At 39.7% G+C, this 18619-nt stretch overlaps 1 protein-coding gene across 3 annotated transcripts in view; it reads left to right on the top strand.

Annotated features, from left to right (window-relative positions):
• ARFGEF1 (ADP ribosylation factor guanine nucleotide exchange factor 1) overlaps positions 1-18619 on the top strand; it is a 179699-nt gene that overhangs the window by 54163 nt on the left and 106917 nt on the right. Inside the window, exons 2-4 of one of the 3 annotated variants that reach the window (XM_030553237.1) lie at positions 6871-6901; positions 14584-14740; positions 16039-16185. In XM_030553237.1, the coding sequence (XP_030409097.1) occupies positions 6871-6901; positions 14584-14740; positions 16039-16185 (335 nt within the window). Of the gene's footprint in view, positions 1-6870; positions 6902-14583; positions 14741-16038; positions 16186-16210; positions 16752-18619 lie in introns of those variants that run through there. The other 2 variants (XM_030553238.1, XM_030553239.1) reach the window with 2 other exon arrangements.

The following is an 18619-nucleotide window of genomic DNA, read 5'->3' as shown; positions in this document are numbered from 1 at the left end:
GTCTAACAGCACAGAGGCTACATAATGGAAAGAACAAACAGAATGGCTGTGAGCATTGGAACGTAAAGTGGAGATATTCATGTGTGTTTTTTAAGGAAGGAATGGAAGAGAGACTGACTAACCATGATTAGAATGCTGTTTCAAGTACATAGACCAGTTTCCACAATCAACACTTTTTGTCATCTCCTCTTACATTGTGTCTCCTGTTTTTTTCTTTTGTTTTTGGGTCCCCCTGCAGCCCCTTTCCTTTTGGTCTCTTCCTCCAGTTTTCTTTTCTGTTGTTTTTTTGTTTGTTTGTTTGTTTGGGTGTTTTTGTTTTCTCCTAACTCTTTTTCCTTTGCCTTTGTACTTTTATTGACAAGTTTCTTCCTATTTTTTGTCTAATGCAGATTGTGTATTTTTGTATCTACTAAAGCAGAAGCCCAGCGTGAATGCTTGATGCATGGGCAGTCTCGATAGAAAAAATAGCTGGCTATGTCACTTTCTTTCTGCAGCCCTTCCATATGTAAAACTAGATGCAGAGGTGAAACTAACTGCACTTATCTGGATCAAGTTGTGCTGTGTGTAAAGTGAGGGTTCATAATTTGCTTTTTATGTGTGGCTTCAGGCCATTTTCAGCTATCCAAAGTACGTTTGGGTTGTGGGAGAATAACTGACTGGGAAGTGTGGTGGGTATTTACTCATGTATAACTGACGAAGTATGTTTGACCCACTGTGCCTATATACTATAGAGTACAGGCTGCTGAGTTTATGAAAGTTTCTGTTGAGTTCCATTACACAACTTACTTTTTCTTCCCATTTTCTCAGGATACTGTGGCACAAGAAGTTAACAGTCCCCCGTTTTAATGGGAGGGGTCTAGAAGCAGAGTGCATTCAGTGATAAATTCTTTAGATGTTTGACACAATGCCTCTACCATACACCCGTCTTCGTAGTCTGTTGGTTTGGGTCACTTCACTTTGGAGGACTTTTTGGTACCTTTGTTTGGATATTGGTTGAAGACTCTGACTTCTTTGTTCTGTAGCAGGAAGGGAGGAGAGATGACAACTTATTGAGAGAGATCACTGCTCATAGCATATCTTGATTTCCTGCAGTATAGAAAATGGTGTCCCTGTTTGGACATAAGCATGTTTTAATGAAAATATCAGAGGAGTTAGATATCACTGATTATGACAAACTGTTCATTATAGTTGATGTATTGCTGTACAATATGCTTGTTGGCTTTCTGAATTGAATTTCTGGAGGATAAATAAAGCATTAACTTAAATTGCTATTAGATTTTTTAAAATTCAAAGTGGCAAAACTGCACAAATCATGTAGCTTGTTTTCTGTAAATCAAGTTTTCTGTAGAGCTGGTCCAAAACTGAGATGCCTCCTGCTGGCTATTGAAATGTAATTTATAAAATTGGTTTAAAAATTCTGGATTGTAATTCTGAAACCAATAAAATGACAGTATGGTTAGTTAGCACAACTTCACCAGTCAGAACTTCTTTTCATGATTTAGACATAACCATAAAAACAAATATAGATTTAGAAACCAAACACATTAATTGTGAATAGAGAGAGAACTTTTTAAAGGCCTTTATAAACTATTATATCTTGTCTCTGTCTCTGCCAAGTTGAACAGGATGCCACCTCTCCCTGTTCTGTCATTTCACTGCACAGGATAACAGCCACACTTCTTCCCATTGTTACTCAGATGCCCACCTAGACAAAACTGTTTGGCTTTTTCGAGTTCCCCTGTCCTAATAGGTTAGTTTCACTTCGTATTAAAAATTAGGGTATCTGACAAGACTGGTTGATTTCTCTGCTGCAGTTGGAAACCCAGCAGATGGAGGAAACCCAGCAGATGGAGGTCAAACTAACGGGTATATTAGTTTTCAGCTTCTTGGTGAAGTTATCAATAGCAGAAAGGAATGCTCTAGAATTATTTATTCATAGAGAAAGACCCAGAAAAGGGGGTGGAAGTGAAGTAAAGTAATGTAAAGTTCCAAAGATGACTGAGGAAAAAAGAGCTGTTTCTCCTTCCACCAGCAGAAGAAAAAGCTTTCAAATAATCAGACATCTTGTAGGTCCAGACTGATATGAAGATGGAGCTGACTTTAGGCAAAACACCCTGGTAGAAATCTCCTTTTCCAATAATTAGTATATCTTCCTTGGTGTTACCCCTGAGCCTGCTCCCATATCTTTTATTCTTTTGGTCTCTGGCTAGTAAGTTTAGACCTTTGCCAGTATGTATTCCATACATTTGTTTTCAGATCCTGAGACTTGAAGAGTTAAATTGGTTTCTGGTGGAATTTTCACTAATGAAACTAGCCACCCGGTTATGCTTTCTAATTGGGAGAAGAGAAGGAATGCCAGCCACAGAAGTAATGCTATTAGATTTCAAACTGGCATTCACTGTTTATACGAAGCATTACCTTAAGTTTTCCTCAACATTTGGCAGGCTTCCCTCTGTTTCCTAAACATATACAACTCAGTTTAATTTTATCATAAAAATTACAAAGAGTAGCTTAATGTTGTTGTGATTGTATCTTTATTACAAAATTAAATAGACTCCTTGGGAAAACAAAATTTTATCTAGCTTGAGAAGGATTCTCTTGACTTAAAATAGTTTTTATAAGAGAATTTAATGTTTGTTTAAAAGAGAGGGAACACTGAGTTATGAAATGGCTTTGCTATAAGTGAGTTTAATGAAATACTAATTTCCTAATCAATAAGAATCTGCAGATACTATTTCCCTGTTTGGCTCATCTGACATGAATATTTTTTTTCCTGGGCTGTTTAATTATTCTCCTTTTAGACTGTTAATTTAAGAGTGAAAAATGCCGTGAAATCCCTAGGCATAATGGAGATACCCAGTTATACCGAACAAGGTCAGCTCCCAGACTACTGCACTGAGCAGCACAGCATGGGGAGGAGGTGACCAGCACTCTGTGGAGAAAAAAGTAGGTTAGGACTATTTAGAAAACCAGAACAAGCACAAGTCCGTGGGGCCGAATACGCTGCATCCAAGGGTGCTAAAGGAGTTGGCGGATGTGATTGTGGAGCCATTGGCCATTATCTCTGAAAACTCATGGCGAATGGGGGAGGTTCCGAATGACTGGAAAAAGTCTCATGTCTTGCCCATTTTTAAAAAAGAGAAGGAGAAGGATCTGGGGAACTGCAGGCCAGTCAGCCTCACCTCAGTCCCTGAAAAAATCATGGAGCAGGTCCTCAAGGAATCAATTCTGAAGCACTTAGAGGAGAGGAAAGCGATCAGGAACAGTCAGCATGGATTCACCAAGAGCAAGTCATGCCTGACTAACCTAATTGCCTTCTATGAGGAGATAACTGGGTCTGTGGATGAGGGGAAAGCAGTGGATGTGTTATTCCTTGACTTTAGCAAAGCTTTTGATACGGTCTCCCACACTATTCTTGCCGGCAAGTTAAAGAAGTATGGGCTGGATGAATGGACTTTAAGGTGGATAGAAAGCTGGCTAAATCGTCGGGCTCAACGGGTAGTGATCAATGGCTCCATGTCTAATTGGCAGCCAGTGTCAAGCAGAGTGCCTCAGTGGTCGGTGATGGGATGTTGGATGGGATGGGATCTGAGTTACTGCAGAGAATTCTTTCCTGAGTGCTGGCTGGTGAGTCTTGCCCACATGCTCAGGGTTTAGCTGATAGCCATATTTGGGGTCGGGAAGGAATTTTCCTCTGGGGCAGATTGGCAGAGACCCTGGAGGTTTTTCTCCTTTCTCTGCAGCGTGGGGCATGGGTCACTTGCTGGTGGATTCTCTGCAGCTTGAGGTCTTCAAACCACAATTTGAAGACTCCAATAACTCGGACATAGGTTAGGGGTTTGTTATAGAAGAGGATGGGTAGGGTTCTGTGGTCTGCTTTGTGCAGGAGGTCAGACTAGATGATCACATTGGTCCCTTCTGACCCTGAAGTCTATGAATCTATGAATATCTTCATTAATGATCTGGAGGATGGCATGGACTGCCCCTCAGCAAGTTTGCAGATGACACTAAACTGGGAGGAATGGTAGATATGCTGGAGGGTAGGGATAGGATACAGAGGGACCTAGACCAATGAGAAGGTTGGGCCAAAAGAAATCTGATGAGGTTCAACAAAGATAAGTGCAAAGTCCTGCACTTAGGACAGAAGAATCCTATGCACTGTTACAGACTAGCTAGGCAGCAGTTCTGCAGAAATGTACCTAGGGGTTACAGTGGACGAGAAGCTGGATATGACTCGACAGTATGCCTTTGTTGCCAAGAAGGCTAATGGCATTTTGGGCTGTATAAGTATGGGCATTGCCAGCAGATTGAGGGATGTGATCATTCCCCTCTATTCGACATTGGCGAGGCCTCATCTGGAGTACTGTGTCTAGTTTCGGGCCCCACACTACAAGAAGGATGTGGCAAAATTGGAAAGAGTTCAGTGGAGGGTAATAAAAATGATTAGGGGCCTGGAGCAAATGATATATAAGGAGAGGCTGAGGGGACTGGGATTGTTTAGTCTGCAGAAGAGAAGAATGAGGGGGGATTTGATAGCTGCTTTTAACTACCTGAAAGGTGGTTCCAAAGAGGATGGATCTAGACTGTTCTCAGTGGTAGCAGATGACAGAACAAGGAGTCATGGTCTCAAGTTGCAGTGGGGGAGGTTTAGGTTGGATATTAGGAAAAACTTTTTCACTAGGAGGGTGGTGAAGCACTGGAATGGGTTACCTAGGGACGTGGGGGCATCTCCTTTCTTAGAGGTTTTTAAGATGAGGCTTGACAAAGCCCTGGCTGGGATGATTTAGTTGAGGATTGGTCCTGCTTTGAGCAGGGGTTGGACTAGATGACTTCCTGAGGTCCCTTCCAACCCTGATATTCTGTGATTGACTTCAATTTGTATTTCAGTGAATGCTAATATATATTGTCTTTTTAGATGCTTATCAACCTCTAGTTTACCTTGGTCAATAATTAACCTCTGGTCAATAAATCTTAATGTTCACTTTGAAAGAAGTACACATCTTTCTATTACTGAAAAGGTCAAACCTCTAGCTCTGTCTTGTAGCTAGTTAGAATTTCTGTTTTGAAATTAAAAAGGAAAAAACTAGAAGTTCATACAATTTGTACATACTCAGAACTGTTCAACTATAAAGATAGCAACTTCAGTTTGTTGTACTTTGGGCAGTTTCAGGGCATTAGATTCTGTTTGTAAAGAAGTGATCATTTTAAATTTTGCTTTGAACCGTACGTATTTAGTGTGTCCAGAATTGAGAAACTCCACTTCTGAATAATAAATTTCATTTATGGAGAAAGGGGGTGGCTGCTTAATTCAAATGATTCAGTGCATGTGAGGCTAAAGTACTACATGATTTCTTGGTTAATTATCATGGTCAAAGGTAACTTGTAATGCAATCTTATTTTTCTATCATTTCTAAGTGAAGAAAAATGTCATGACTGAATGAAGGGATTTTTTGTTTTGGGGTTTTTCCCCAAATACTCTGTGCATGTTTGGTCGATGCTTACGATTAGAACCAGAAACTTTGCTCTGATGATACATCAGTATCACTCTCTTTTTCTGTGATGAATATTAATGAGATTTATATATTAATCCTATATAATTTTATTATTTGACTGTCAGTCTTTCCCTACTGTAATCAGAGCAAATTCTGTGGAAATCAGATTCCTTAATGTCTAGTAAACACCATATATTTCCTATGAAAGATGTTATAGTTTGCTTTGTTGTGAGTAGTAAGTAATCTGGTATCTGAAGATACATAAATTTCTTAAAATTAGCTACACAATAGTTTAATGTGTTGTCACAATGTCTAGAGTCTAGACATTTAAAATACTGGGTAAAACTAAGCATTTTTTGTATGTCATTGACCTGAATATATGAAGGATGGGGAAGGGGTTGAAGTCTCATAAGAAATCCATTATTTCTAAGTTGCAATAATTAAAAAAATTTAATAATATGTCTGAAGTGGAAATGCTACTGGAGTATGTTTTTGTCCGAGGTCATTGCTTCAATGTGAGCAGCTGTTTGCAGCCAGCTGTATATTCATAAAGGAAAAATTGTCTGTAACATCCAGGCATATATGAATGGTTTCTTAAGAGCACAAGTGAGAGAGTTTTTATAGGTAAAACTGATAGAAGTTATGAATGTAGTTTTCCTGTTAATTCATAAAACAGACTTGCGAAGTTTGCAAAGACAGGATATAATGCATAGATTGATAAAACAGCCTAATGTAAGAGTTGTTTGTCCTCAAAGAATTATACTTGTTTTGATTGCAGTCTTTTCCCCCGCCTTTTATATCTTTGTCTAAGCTGTGTGGGGCACGGGTCGCTTGCTGGTGGTTTCTCTGCAGCTTGAGGTCTTCAAACCAATTTTGAGGATTTCAATAACTCTGTCCTGGGCTAGGGGTTGTTATAAAATTGGATGGGTGGGGTTCTGTGGCCTGCCTTGTGCAGGAGGTCAGACTAGATGATCAGATTGGTCCCTTTTGACCTATGAGTCTATGAGTCTATTGAAACGGTGCCTAACACAAAGTGGCCCTGATTTTGTTTAGGGCAACTGGGCACCACTTTAAATATTAAATAACATGGAAAATTGAGATCTAGCTCATCTTTGTTTTGATACTGAATTAATAATTAATTGCAAGTTACATCAGAAATGAGTTATAGAAACACTTGAACTGCTCATGATGGTGCTTGCTGTTTTAAACTGAAATTTGGTTTAAAAACAACAATGACAAAAAACAACTTGGTATTAGTCCAAATAGAAGTTTGACTTTCCACCTGTTAACAAATAAAATTAGAAGTAACTGTGCATATTAATATTTCCATAACAATGCTTTTATTATAAGAATTCTAATTCGCTGTTTCCTTTTTCAGAGGAAATAAAAGCTGAAACAGAAAAACAAAGGTATGTAGTAATTCTCTTCCTCTTACTAAGCAAAAATAATTTGTCTTGTGAAGATAGGAAGAATATTCATATAGACACTTGTATAGTATTTATTATGAATTTAAGCATATAATATTACCCATCTGGTGACTCATCCTGAAAGGTGCTGAACATCTCTTGTGAGATGAATAATAGTCAGGAGCTTGCCTGCAACTGCTGCTCCCGTCTGTTGCAGCTGTCGTTTAACTGAGAGTGAGCACAAAGATTTGGAGGGTTGTGGGGAGAGGATGGAATAGATTGGGGTTGGGGCCATGTAGGAGGTAGACTTGGATTGGCTGTTGTGGGCAGTTAACTGGGATGGGACCTAGGATCAGATATTGAGATTAGATGAGCAACCAAGGAAGGAAGAGACACGGATTGGCTGGGCGAGGAGCTCCAGGGAGACTGAGATGGGGAGCCCAGAGTTGGAGGTTAGTACTGGCTGAGCAAGGAGACTGTGATGTAGAGACTAGGTAGGCTAAGGGAAGAAACTGGCACTGGGTTGAGGAGTCAGGAGTAGAGAGACAGATCTAGGACAGGCTGAATGGAACACATGCAGGATGTATAGAGGCAGACAGATTTGTGACCATTAGAGAACACTCCCCCCCAGAAGTTGGAATAGAATCCAAGCTTCTAGAGTGTGTGTTCTCTGCTGTCAGCAAATCTGCGAACACCCTGGCAAACTGAGCATTTGTTATGATAGCCTTTAACTACATGATACATAGGACGCCTGCCTCATTCAGTGCACAAGATGAGCTGTGCTCTAGGGATAAATCAGAGCTGAGTAGTGAAGGAGGCTATTGTCTGTAGGATTCCTGCCTCATTTGCTGCAGAAATTGGGTGATATTTTGTGAATGAGGCAGGGGATGAGAGAATGCTCTCATGGTTAAAGCAGTTGAATGCTACACAGGGGATTTGGATCCTATCCCGGCCTCTGCCACAGAGTTCCCAAGTGATGCTAGGCAAGTTACTTAAACCAAACTTTTCATAGGCCAGTAATTGTGCGTTCCTCATTTTCTGGAGGTCGATCTTGAGACCGCAGGGTCTGATTTGTAGCAATGTTGAATAATCATAACTGCAACTGAAGGCAAGGGGAACTGTGCTTTGGAAGATATCAAGTATCGCATATTGCTTTGTACTCTGAAAAATTAGAACCTAGGCTCCTCAGATTGGGCATCTAAAATGTGTAGACACTTCTCTCCTTAATCTCTCTCTGTCTGAGTCCCTTCCCACACCTCACAGAAATGTGAAAATAAAATTAATGTTTTGAAGCACTCAGATGAGCACCATAGAAAAGGCCATGAGGAAATGAATAATTCTCTTCTCATAGCACATTTGAATAGTGTTCAGTAACTAAGATATGCAACCACACATTGAACAATGAGGATAGAACAAAATATTGAATAGCTTTTTATACAGTGAGCATCATCCATCTTGTGCATTGAATGAGGCAGGAATCCTGTGGAAAAATAGTATGTGATCATGTAATTAAAGACTATATCACAATGCATATGCACAAAGGGGCCTCATCCAGATTGCATGTGCAACCTCAATTCTGACATTTTATAGTTTTGAGTGTTAGGCTTTGTAGCCTTAATATTTTTAACACAGTTGTTTTGTGAGTGTATATAGTTTTTTTGTGTGTAGTGTACATATAATCCTTACCTATGATGAAACATTTTGTAAATCGACTTTTATTTTGTTTATATGTTTTTCAGGCATGTCTAAAGATTCTAATAGTGGATCTTCAGTTTCCTTTGTTGCTTTGGAGGCACATAGACTTGTTAGCTATGGATGTAGTATGTACCCCTCCTACCAAAGAGCTATCAATTGTCTTTGGCTGCAGAGAATGTAGAAGGCCTTCCTTTGCAGAGCATTAGGACACAGTATCTCCTTATTTTTCTCCAAAATTCATTTTAAACTCCTTTTCTTATCTCACATTGGATATCTAGGTAGTTAATAATTAACTCCACATTCTGATTAACCTTTTGAAAAAGTTTCTTTGAGGTGTTGTATGGCTCTGATCTGCTGTTGGGGCAGACCTCAATCTAGTCAGGGAACTCAGGGGGAAGAAATGCTTGTCATGCTCCTTATTTAAGATTGGTACTAGTCAGGGTGGATTGATTTAAAGCCACAATGTAAACTATGATTTAAATCACCAAGTGGAAAGCCTCAGTTGAAGTTATCGATTGTAATCAACTTTTCCATTTGTACTTCAGTTATTTTCTAAAGGAAGGTGAATTCTCATTGATTGTAACCACTGAAACCATGTTGATTTACAGCTAAGTACAGCCTTTATGGTAGATTTAGTACATCTTTTTGCTATCTAGGAGGGTATACTACAGCTATACATGTATTTAATCAATTAGATTAGTATTTTCAGTTTCTTAATTATACATTTTTAGTATGTTAGAAAATGGTGAATTACATTGCTTATTTACTAGATATTTAACTTTTTGCTCATGATTTGTGGCAAGCTGCTTTAGGAAATTAACTGGAATTTAATTAAACACTCAGCTGTAAATAAAATTTAGTCTTATTAAGCAAAACCTTTAATGTTTTGGACATATAAACTTCTTATCGCTTTCACATGATTTATTAAAGGAACAGAAGGATTAATTGTAGTCCGTGAATTAAACTTATTATTTCAAGTCAGTCTGGGAAAATTTTCAAATATGCCTAAGTGAAAGTGATTGGAGCTTAAGTTCATACTCATCTAACTCTCTTTAAAATCAGACAACAGTCTTCTAAGTTACTTAGGCTGTCCTTCAAACTTTTAAAACTAGTAGATATCCTCTTCCTCCTTGTTTTTATTCATAGACTGGAAGAGAGAGATGTTTTCCTCCCTTTTCACCTCCCAATCGATTTCTCAACCTTGAATGAATCAGTCCAAATGAAGAAAATATTCTAAGAGGCTACTGCTGCAAAAAGCTGGATTAATACTTCAACAAACTCTGGTTCCAGGTGCTTAGCTAGTGACTTCAGTGGTGTGACTCTCTCTTTAAAACATCATCGGCAAACGTACTGCTTGAATGGTTCACCTGCAGCCGTGAAATTTATTATGGTTGACATGTCTGATAGGTGATTATTAGATGCCTAAGTCATAGTAGAAGCATCTTCTTCATCCATTAAGGATCAACCCTGGCACTTTAGGTTGAGAATATTGGCAAGAAAATGAGGTGGAGTAAGCGTTTGATCCATCCACTTCTTTACTGCCTGCAATTTAACTTTGTTGTTGGGTATTTCTTTCTTCAGTGTCTCTGGAAGTTCTTTATGAATTTCAGCAGCATCAGCAATATTGCAGCAATCTTTCTGCAGTTTTTTCAAGGCTATGGAAATAGATTTCCTATATTCAGCATATTTTCTGTATTTCTCTTTAGTCCGGTGTTGACTACTTATATAATTTGCTAGCATAGTAAGCAGTCCATTACTTATTTTTGCAGCATTGTTTACTAACAATTTGATGCAGATTGTTCAAACGTGTCCACGTCATCATCTTAAGTCATTGCTTTCTGAGGAACATTTTTCATAATGTTGTTTCATTCTGACTACCAGGCCTTGTATCTTTGTTACACTGTTTACATTTGGCAGGAGTTCCTTTTTTACCCAGAGGTACAGGAATTTCTTGAAATATTCCCAAATAGGGTCTTCTTTATGATTTGAAGCTATGGCATTTTTTCCCCAGTTTCTGGGTGTTGAAATCAACACTAGAGGCTTCACTCTGGAAAATGTTGTCCCTTCTTCCCACAGTGTCCTGCTTTGACACCAGTGTTGCTCCTTTCTGGTTGCACATTCTGCTCCTTCTCCCTTGTTACACAATGCCCTGCCGCACCTCTACCCCCAGAAAAACAAAAGACCAAACAACAATCCGTTGAAAACCCCGTTAGACTGCACTGCAATATTTTATTTGTTTAGCGACCAAGAGGGAGACTGTTGAGAAACTAATGGATTTCTGTTTATATCTCTCTCTGGACACATGCAAGGAGACAGCAAGGCCATTATTTCACGTGCCCAAAACCATCCAGAAGTAAAGGCTGGTAGGTCAGTCTTATTCCATGAGCTAGAAAGCAAGTTTCCATGCTTGGCAGAGTCATAATATTCATAATTTTAGAAAGGAGCCAGTCAGAACTCAAGCAGGAAGAAGCTATAAAATAGGACTATGAGATACCCAGGTGGGTTCAGTGGATGATCCTGATGAGATGAACAATGGTGTCTCCTGGAGTCAGAGGCTGGGTTCCAACATCTGTGATGAATTTGCCAGTCCTTTGCATTCAGTAGCACAGCCCATAGGTCTCCCATAGAATCGAACCCTTAATACAGCATAAAACCTATTGTACCATTATTTATGAAGTTTGACCTAAAAAATTAGATGGTTTCCGCCCGATTTTTTTTTATATAAAAGAGCAACCTTTAACTCAAAGCTTTTGATAGAGGCTCATGGAGTTGTCATATATATATTTTTAATTTAAATATTTAAAACAGAGCCGTAACAAGAAATTGTTGTGCCCAAGGGAAGGGCCGGCTCCAGACTCTTCGGCGGCAATTTGGTGGCAGGTCCCTGAGTCCCTCTCGGAGAGAAGGACCCGCCCCTGAATTGCCGCCTAAGAACGAATGAAGCGGCGGTGGCAATTCGGCGGCAGGTCCTTCCCTCCAAGAGGGACTCAGGGACCCAACGCTGAATTGCCGCCGAAGAAGCGGCGGTGATAGAGCTGTTGCCGAAGCGCCGCCGATCGCGGTAGAGCTGCGCCCCTCCACTTTGCTCGCCCGAGGCAAGTGCTTCACTCGCTTTGCTCTTGTTACGGCACTGATTTAAAGAGATTATAGTACGTTTAGGCCTTAAAACACTTTCTATTACATTCAGGTTTAATATTAAACAGGTTTATTGAAAAAAATTTAAATAGAAAAATAAAAATCCAGTTTAAATAAAAGACAATGTTTTTTAAACATTTGTTTTTATCCACCCTGCTACAAATGGAGGACGAGTACCAAACACTACCCAGGATCAATTGCACAAGCGAGGACAAGCTACATTGTGCACAACAAGTTTCCTAGGCCTTTTTTTAAACTGGTTGCCAGGTCTGCCTCAGCTGTTTTTTGTGTGTAACCACAACCCTCATGGTGGACTCCAAAGCAGGAGCAAGGCTTTCTTGTTGCTTCATACAGCTTTATCTGCTCATAAAGCTAACTCTGAACTCAGCAGAGGTGGTCTCCTGGGTCTGTGAAACCCTTCTGACTTCTAGGTCTGACTCAGATGTTCATTTGAGTAAACAGTTCCACCTTGCAGGAGATCTGCCCGCTCTTTCCAAGCATCAGCAGTAGTTGAGCCTACCTGAAGATTCTGTGTTCAGAGACAAGTGGAACATTATGGTTATGCAGCTCCTTTTTAAGGGGCTTCCTAAGCTTCAAGCAACAGCAATAACCTCCTTTCATCAGGCTATGCTGGGGCAGGTCCTTAATGTTTCTTTGAGACCCCATCCATGTGGCTTACATATCGAACTCCCACTGTACAGGGTTTCCTGGTACTCCCCTCCCTCTTCCTCCCCCCCCCCATAAGCTACTCAATCTATCTAATTTTTCAGAACTTGGTATGATAGTGAATCCTTGGGATCTCCTAGGCTAGATCCACAGAGTGTGCTAATATCCTACAGCATGAATAGTGTGAACCTCCCTCAGAGCCCTACCAGAGGTGGACAAAGAAGATCTGACTATCTTCCTCTTAAGAGGAAACGGCTTGCATGGGAATTTCAAATGAGCTTGGAATGTGGAAGAATCTCCAAGGAGGTAGCCTCTAAGAAAACAATATCAGGGAAAACTGCATCTCTTGCAGATATTATAAAAATCCAAATGCTGAATTGAAAAAGATTGAATCTACCTCCCTCTTGCCCTTTTTTTTTTTTTTTTTTGAATGGTAGAGACTAAGGGAAACTTGGGCTGGTGTCAACCATGATTTGTTCAAGAAAGATATCCACTAATGCAGTTCACTTCTTAAACTGGTGAAAATACAGATATTGATCTTTCCTTATACCGGTTAGTCCATGGACTTCAGAAGTAAATTTGTATAACTGGAGCCCCTCCTGTGTTTTAAAATAAGATACCAAAGTATTGGCTCTGTTCTCTATCCTGGAAACATTAAGTAAAAAGAGAATTTATTTTCACCTGAATATTAAGGAATTCCTTAAGGCAGCTGCTTGAACAACTCCACAACAAATGTGTACTGCCCTGCTCTCGTTTCTTAATTTAGTTTTGGAAGTGCATCCTAAATATCAGTTTGAACCATTTCAAGAAATGTATCTGTTTTGTTGTAGTTCTGAACTTTTCTATGGGCTAAGATAGTTGTGAGGACAAATTCAGCTTTCGTCCACAAAAATGAATAGTCTTTCACAGAACTTGGGAAGTTATGATCACTTCATTTTTGCCTCTCACAAATCACCTTAAGGAGAAGATATAGCCCAATTTGTCAGAGATATATGCACGCACCAAAAGGTTTAGAAAATCCTCCTTACTTGTCCTGTGCCATCCAGCAGTCAGAGACAACAAGACCTCTGTCTTCTAGAAGTTTCAAGTGAAAACACCTCTATCAAAAACCAAAATTGGCATAAACATTTCTTACTCTTTATGAAGAGATATGCAGCAGAACTGGCTGGTCTTAATGTTCCACTTTTTCACTAAATATTAGATATAAATATTAGTGGACATCTCTTTCAAAAGAAGGTGCTACATGAAATAATAGTTCAAAAATTGCAGTTTTTATAAAATTGTATATAATTATTGTAATCAGTTCAAAGGTCATTCAAGTGGATACTACTGTAAGAATCCCACTCTTATAGTCTGTGGACCTGCCTGAGGAAGAGAATATAATTATTTTTGTTCTCATTAGCATATTTTGTTAGATCAAGAAAATCTACAGATTTGGCTCACCTTTCAAATGCTTACATTACCAGAAGGATGTGAGGGATCGTATAGAATGATGATCTAGTCATTAGTCTCCATGCTTTGCAGTAAGCAATGTTGTCTGAGTTACGATTTACTGTGTAGTAGCAAGTTGTGATCTAGATAATTCTAAGGAGTATTTCACAGCTCTGAAAGTTCTGTTGTGCAGACTTTTCAGTGGGAGAGGCTAAGCCTGTGTAACACCGACAGACCCTGGTCGTCACTGGGCAGGATTGAACCTGGGACTTCTGGAGCTAACTGCATGAGCTAAAAGCCATATGGGCCTTAGCCAAGGCCGTAGAGCAGACTCATGAATCTCTAAGTGGTCTCAGTGCTACTAGAGGTGACCAAACACCACACCCAGGAGGTGTGTGGATTGGTGTGTGGGTTACACCTGCATTCAGAGAAAACAAGTTTGCCTGCCTCCAAATCAACAAGAGCAACTGAAGATCCAATGTTGGAATCAATGGGACCTGTCTGATCTAAGAAAAGGAATCGTTCAGGTAGAACCAAAGTTTATATTCATACTGAGAATATTTACTTATTGCAAGTTACCATCCTCTTGCATTTTTTCTGATAGTTTCAGTTAATAAAAATCAGTTTTCAATACATCATTTCCCTTCTTAAGGTTAAGAACAAGTGGAAAAAAATGAGGGAAAAACTAGTATTGTGATGGAAGGCTTTCTTAAGTGTAGATACTTGTTACATTCTAATGATCAGACTATTCTGTTTAGTCCCCCTCATGGAGAAGCAAAGCCTGGTTCAAGCACTCTTCCACCAGTGAAATCAAAGACAAGTTTTATTGAAGCCGACAAGTACTTCTTACCATTCGAATTGGCATGCCAGTCTAAGTGCCCCAGGATTGTTAATACATCTCTAGATTGTTTACAGGTCTGTATACAATTGGGCTTTATTAACTGTCTGAAAAAAAGTCTTGTTTGGTTTGGAGGGAAGGGGATGGGTAAATGTAACTAAGGAAGAATGTCTTTTTCAGCTACTGTATGGGACATGCTAACCAAAATGTATATGATTTTTTCAGACAACTGTAGACTAGTTTTGAAGAGCAAAGGAAGAAAATGTAGTTAATATATTAAAAAAACTTATATATATATATATATATATATATATATACACACACACAGAGAGAGAGAGAGAGAGAGAGAGAGAGAGAGAGAGCTAGATACAACTAGTTAATTGTATGCTAATTTATATATAATGTAACTTGTCCCAAACCTCAGTCTTTTGTATTAATGTGCATGTATAGAAAACAACTCTCTGAAAGGCTAAACATCTCTTACCAGAACAGGTATATTATTGTAAAACTTTTTATATTCTTCATAATTGCAGTAAAATAGTCAAAGTTTGAAGTTCACAAACACTCTAGTTTGAGCCCATGACATGTGTTTCCCATGTGAAGTAGATTAATCTTTCCATCCTGGTCCTGTAATGTTTTTCTGAAAAAACGCTTCAGATGTCTACCAAAAATTCTGTCTATCTTCCCCTAGGTGACCTGAAAACAATGAACCTAGTGCATATATTAGTATTCATAGGCACGTGCATACCTGGTATACAGTCTCACTTTGCTGCCTGTCTACTCTTGCTATTGTGAGTAGGGAGGTTATTGAGACTTACAAGTAGTCTCATGGCTGGAATGCTCAGAACAGAATTCTGTTATTTTAGAATACTCTTTCCTTTTCGCAAGATTTGAAGCACACATGCAAAGATGAGTGAATACTTACAAACCAAAACACACCTAGTGGTTCCAATTTTGTTTGCCAGCCTTGAAAATCATCCTGTAAACTTGCTTTCTGTTAAGTGTATTATGATATTGCATAGTACAGATATAATAGGTAAAAATGTAATGTGAATAGCTGTATAATTTTTGAGTCAGTCTCGGAATCCAGTAAAATTGTTGACAGTTTTTATTTTGAGTAAATGTTTACAGACTGTAAATTGTAGTGTTTTAGTTAAGCTAAATTGATAAACTTCATACTGGGTGATGTTGCAGTTGTTGGATAAGAACATGAATGCTTTTCAAGGATTTTTTACAAATGCTTGAAATGTACTGTGATTTGGGATACACTGCACAGTTCTAATTATCCTGACTTCATTTGTGTCATAAATGTGAATCTACATATTTGATTGCAAGGTTGGATTTATTTAGCATGTCCCTTTCTTTTTTCCTTCAGAAACTTATAGCATATGGGCACTTGACTGGAAATGCTCCAGACAGTACAGCTCCAGGCAAAAAATTAATCGATAGAATTATTGAGACAATATGTGGCTGTTTTCAAGGTCCTCAAACAGACGAAGGGGTTCAGCTACAAATAATAAAGGTAATTGCTGACCAAATGTGGTTTCAAATGATTTTAGTAATGATAGCAAGAAAATGTGCATGTCCTTGAGGATACAAAGCCTAGTATTTGTTTGGAAACACAATTTCAGTTTTTATTTTAGTGCTTTCTTCATCTCCCACACCAGCCCTGTTTCATAAGGTGTTCCTTTCTATTCTTAGCATACTGATAGTACATGTCTGTTATCCTTTTTCTCTCTCACTGCATATGGAGTCATGATTATGACATGAAGCCTTGTCTACAGATGACTGGATGGAATCTAAGTCACAGTCCATCAACAGAGCTCTAGTTGGATGGAGGAATTGCTGTAGGTGGGGGACTTTAAGCAGCTGATGAGGTTGATCAGTGTGCCACATGACTGAGGGGACGTCAGCTTTCTAAAAGGAGGATTCTCACTAGCCATTTCAGAGAGAGAAGAAGAGACCAGAAGCCATAAAGAAGGGTGTGCAGGAGGAGAAGATGGGATGGTCTTGGACATCCCAGAGAACTCAGCATAAGCCCGAAGAACATTTCCAGAGGGGTGAGGAAATTGAGACAGGGAAGGGCCTGTAGGTGTTTCATTGTTTTGTCTGGATCTTTATTTTCCATGTGCTGTCAAAAGCAGAGGTTCCCCAACAAGGTTCTCAGAGGGTCCAAAGACAGAGTCACAGTGAAGGGCAGGGGTCACAAGAGGTCTGTGTGGGTGATCTCAATGGACAGTCTTAGCTGCTGGGAACAATCCCTGCCTGCCTTGCTCCCTCACAGTGTCACCAGCTGGCAGTTATCTTCCTCTAGGGGAGGCTGGTGGGAAGTCTGTGAGCAGGGAGTGGAGGGCTGTACCTCAGGATGTTCCTACCCCTGCTGGACATAGCTCCCTCCTCAGCGTAACCTTGTGGCTCCGAGCCCTGTCTCCTTCCCCTGACAAACAGAGCCTGCGCAGGGGAAGCAGATGTAGTGGTGCTGAAGGGACATTGTCAGGAGGGGCTCTGTCCTGAAGGGGTGCCAATACTCACCGGGTGCATCCTTCTGCTTCCCTTTTAACGCTCTGGTCCTTCAGTGTGGCCCCATTTGCTTCTCCTGCATGAGAGAGGAGTGAGATGGGTAGAGAACTGGGTCCTGGCAGCTGCCCAACTACTGTAGGTAGTGGAAGGTTTCCTGAACTGCCATATGATGAGTACCCAGTCCCTGTGGATACAGGGCACCCCTTCCTCTTGGCCCCCATGGATACAAGGAATCTCTCCCCTCAACCCCTTAAAAAGAGAGGGGCATACATGGGACATGAATCTCCAAGGGGAGAAGTTTGAGAACCTCTGGTCTAAAGCAAAGAGTAATTTTATAATCCCCTTTGCAAAGTCTCTGTGTTATGTGCTTCAACTACCAGGTGTTCCTGGAGAGGTAAACTATAAATTAAAGTATATGCAAGGTTGTAGCTTTGGGAAAGGTTATGTTAAACAACTGGAGCGTCCATCAGGGAGAGATCAAGTAGGAGCATTAGAGTTAGTGATGTGTTTCACTGTGCCAGCTTTGTGATTATGTTGTTGATTTGTGCATTCAGGAAGTCCAGTGTTTTCTTCCCAATGTTGTTGTTGTAAACGCTGCATATATTTTGCATAAAATGGGTTGCCAAAGAGCTTTTCTCATCACTTCAATAGTCATCGAAGGAGCGCCATTGACAGCGATGCTGGAGGAGAGCATCTATGCTGCCATGACAATAATCTGTCAATAATGAAAAGTAGTGAACGGCACACTGATGAATGGATTAAATGTGAGCTATATAATAGATATTTCTCATACATAGGCATCCACTGGTGCAGACACTGCTCTCAGGGTTAGACCTGCTCATTTTGTTACAAAGGTCACTTGTTTCCCATTCATGCTCTGTATCTCCCAACTTCCTTCTTTGAGTTCAGATTTCTCTTTTAGACTGTTGCAGCATTTCAATCTGACTTGAGTTTGCTCTACTGTTGTCTGGAGAGCAGTTTTAAGTTTACTGTTCTCTGTAACTGACCACTTAGAGTGTGGTGATTTACTGTCTCTGCAAATAATTTAATTTTTCAGTAATTGGAACCTTTTGACTTTCCTTTTATGGTAGCGTGAAGGTCCTCTGCTCTAAATCTGTTTTCCATCTGGCCCCCTCGGCATGTGTGTATCAGTTGCCGTGTCTTCAGCCTCACTCTAGTAGGGCTAAGGTAGCATTCATGGCTTGCCTCTGTAATGTTTTCACCTTTGAAATCTGAAGTTCTATTCACACTTTTATGTAATTTTCCATATGTAGTATCTATTATCCATAATAAAAAAAAGTTGAACTGTATCAATGTCTGTAGAAGAAAATTGGAGTGGTAAGAAAGATGGCCCTATAAGCAAATGTCCTTGCTTTTTCTCTTTTGGGTGGGTCTGATATTTGCGTGCTGAGTATCTTTGGCTCTTTCATAGCCAC

This window comes from Gopherus evgoodei, chromosome 2, assembly GCF_007399415.2.
Source record: "Gopherus evgoodei ecotype Sinaloan lineage chromosome 2, rGopEvg1_v1.p, whole genome shotgun sequence".
In the NCBI taxonomy this organism is placed as follows: Eukaryota; Metazoa; Chordata; order Testudines; family Testudinidae; genus Gopherus; species Gopherus evgoodei.
The sequence above is the reverse complement of the archived record's forward strand: the minus strand, read 5'-3'. Positions and strand labels throughout refer to the sequence as shown.